The sequence below is a fragment of the Cebus imitator genome, unplaced genomic scaffold (genome assembly GCF_001604975.1).
Source record: "Cebus imitator isolate Cc_AM_T3 unplaced genomic scaffold, Cebus_imitator-1.0 Scaffold1, whole genome shotgun sequence".
In the NCBI taxonomy this organism is placed as follows: domain Eukaryota; kingdom Metazoa; phylum Chordata; class Mammalia; order Primates; family Cebidae; genus Cebus; species Cebus imitator.
The window spans coordinates 1690667-1693757 of NW_016107316.1; the positions used below are offsets into that span (position 1 = coordinate 1690667).

Below are 3091 nucleotides of genomic sequence, written 5' to 3' on the forward strand. Positions count from 1 at the left end.
AGATGAGGTTTCACCATATTGGCCAGGCTGGTTTTGAATTCCTGACCTCAAGTGATCCGCCCACCTCAGCCTCCCAAAGCGCTAGGATCACGGATGTGAGCCACTACACAGGGCCCAAATCCCTCTTTAGAATCCTGTCCCATGCCATTCCCACAGATAACCCATGATTACATTTTTGGCTGATTTTATTCTAATCCTTCATTGCACTTTATTGCCAAATTGTTCTTTGTAAAGGTTTTATAACTAGTTTTAAGATACTTGTATTAGTCCGTTTTCATACACTGCTATGAAGAAATACCCGAGACTGGGTGATTTATACAGAAAAAGAGTTTTAATGGACTCACAGTTCCACATGGCTGGGGAGGACTCACAATCATGGTGGAAGGTGAAGGAGGAGAAAAGGCACATCTTACATGGCAGTGGGCAAGAAGAGCATGTGCAGGGGAACTACCCTTTATAAAACCATCAGATCTCTTGAGACTTACTTACTATCATGAGAACAGCGTGGATAAAACCAGCTCCCATGATTCAGTTACTTCCCACCAGGTCCCTCCCATGACACATGGGAATTATGGGAACTACAGTTTAAAATGAGATTTGGGTGGGGGCAGAGCCAAACCATGCCAATATTTAAAATGCCTGTTTAGATTTTATGTTGTTTTTCATTTGTTGTCCAAATAAGTTACCTGGATTTTTAAAAATCTCCATTTATCTCCTAAGAAACATCTGTCTGCTCTGGATCTCTGGATGGAGTTGAATACTCACAACGAAAGGAGAAAGGAATCGTGAAGATGACCATGCCACAGACACTTGCCTTCTGTTATCTGTCCCTACTTTGGCAGAGAGAAGCAATAACGCTTTCAGATCTTTTGAGGTCAGCTGGACCTCTTGTACGATAATGTTTTTTGCTGGTTACTGTATGAACTAAGAAGACAAACTTTGAATATTTTTATTTTTGTAAGAAGGCTTAACTTGAGGAAGGAACTGGAAAGGTTGAGTAGCCTGGATTCTGATTCTGAAATTCAATTCCCCCTGGGCTAGTAATTTATCTTCTTGATTTTTCTTATTTATATAGTGGAAATTATAGTACTTTCCATACATGGGCTATTGGAAAGTTAATTATTTAATATAATGGTTTGAAGAGAAAAGTGACATTTAAGTACCTGAATAATATTAGTACATAATTTTTATTTCTCAAGAAAGATAAACAGATGATCTTTACATTAGCAAAATCGTTATTTGTAGTTATACAAAAGCATACATTGTTGTTAAGAGCTGAAATAGGTTATCTGTGTTTATAAGGAAAAGTTGAAGACAAAACTGTTGGAAGGAAGGGTTATGTAAATAGTAAGCGTTTATATTTCTCAGGATAAATACAGGGTTTTTTGGTTAATGAATACATTCCAGTATTATGTGTAAGAGTTTCTCATTTTATAGATGTGCCAAAGTTGTTAATGTGTTAATTTTTTTCTCCTTGCTTTATATGTGTCCTGAATAGTAATATTTAGGTTTAATGAATGTATAGAGTGCTTTTAAGAGCACAAATTAGGAAGCAAACTGTTGGGTTTGAATCCTGTCTCTGACTCTTATTTATTATATGACCTTGAGTAAGTCATTTAATTTCTCTCTGCTTTTGTTTCCTCATTGGTAAAATGTGACTAATAATAATAACTACCTCAGAGGGCTGTAACTACTTTCAATAATTAGTACCACATGGAAAGCACTTAGAGCTGTGGCCAGCGTGTAATAAGAACTCAGTGCTCATCATTGTTGTTTTTGTTTTCATCATCACCACCATCATCATCATTATTGGTACAGCCCCTTTGATTAAATGTAATGTCTCCAGTAAATGATGATAACGTCTTTGAATTTGGCCACATCAACCAAATAAAAATGCTTTCCTAGTATCTGATTAAGTCTACAAGAAGATAGCCCATGATTCAGTGAATTTTACTATTGATTTAAAAACTGATTTTGCTTTGTATGCCCCCATTGGGTGATCTCATCTTTTCCCAAGGCTTTAATTACCACTATATGCTGATGACTCCCAGATTTATATCTCTAGCCCAGACTTGTCTACTGAGGGCCAGACCCATAGAGTCATAGATACAGCTGCCTGCTGGACACGGCTACTTAGGTGTCTTTATGATATCTCAGAATCAGCATGACTAGAGGTTCATCATCTGTCTCCTTGATCCAGCTCCTTCTCCAGTGTTCTCTTTCTTAGTAAATGCCATCCACCCTGTTGCAGTCTATCTGGAAGCCCAGGAATCATCCTTGACCCTTTCCCCTCTTCGTACACTGCTTGTCATTATATCCTCTCAGTTATATGTCCAAAAACTCACAGAACCATTCTACTCTGCATTTCCTTTCTCTCTGTCCTCTCTACCCTCATCTGGATTGCCTAACAGTCTACCAGCTCAGCTCTGTGTCTGTAATCTTGTGTCATTTCTATCCATTTTCCTCCTGATAACCAGAAGGATCTTACAAAAACATAAATTTAATCATGTCATTAGAACTAGATAAAGGGGCTAGCCCTCCTACCCAGGACAATCTCTAAGGGACTAACAGAACTCTCCTAGAAATCCAACAAGTCACATTTACCTGAAATTCTTCTCAGGTGGAATATTATATGTGGTTGGAAGAATGCGGGTAGGATACCACCCACCTCCCTTCGTCTTTTCTCTTCTCTCTCTTTCCCTCTCCTCCCCCACCAAGGGGAATTCTAAAATGCCTTCAAGGAGATTAAATCTAGTTAGCTGGGGGGCTTTTGTTTTACACTGTGGAATATACAAGTTTGGGAACAGAGCTTAGTTGCTTGGGGCAATAGGAGAAGAGACTGTCACAATTGATATTTCTTCTTTGCTTTTTCTCTCAGAAAGCTCTAAGCCATACATTCTCAAAATGTGGCCTCCTGACTTACAGCTTCAGTACCACGTGGGAACTTGTTTGAAATGAGAATTCTTAGACCTATCCTACACCTTCTGAATCAGAAACTCTTTAAAATAAGCCCTTCAGGGGATTCTTCTTTTTTCTTTTTAAATTTCTTCTTCTTTTTTTTTTTTTTCACCACTGTATTCCCAGTACCTAG

General features: G+C 38.3%; 1 protein-coding gene across 4 annotated transcripts in view; it reads left to right on the forward strand.

Annotated features, from left to right (window-relative positions):
• Positions 1-3091, forward strand: part of TAF1B (TATA-box binding protein associated factor, RNA polymerase I subunit B) — an 87832-nt gene that overhangs the window by 26857 nt on the left and 57884 nt on the right. For 3 of the 4 annotated variants that reach the window (XM_017525332.2, XM_017525350.2, XM_017525340.2), the window contains exon 7: positions 721-874. The exons of the other annotated variant lie outside the window; for it this stretch is intronic. In XM_017525332.2, the coding sequence (XP_017380821.1) occupies positions 721-874 (154 nt within the window). The remainder of the gene's footprint in view (positions 1-720; positions 875-3091) is intronic. 4 annotated transcript variants of the gene reach the window in all.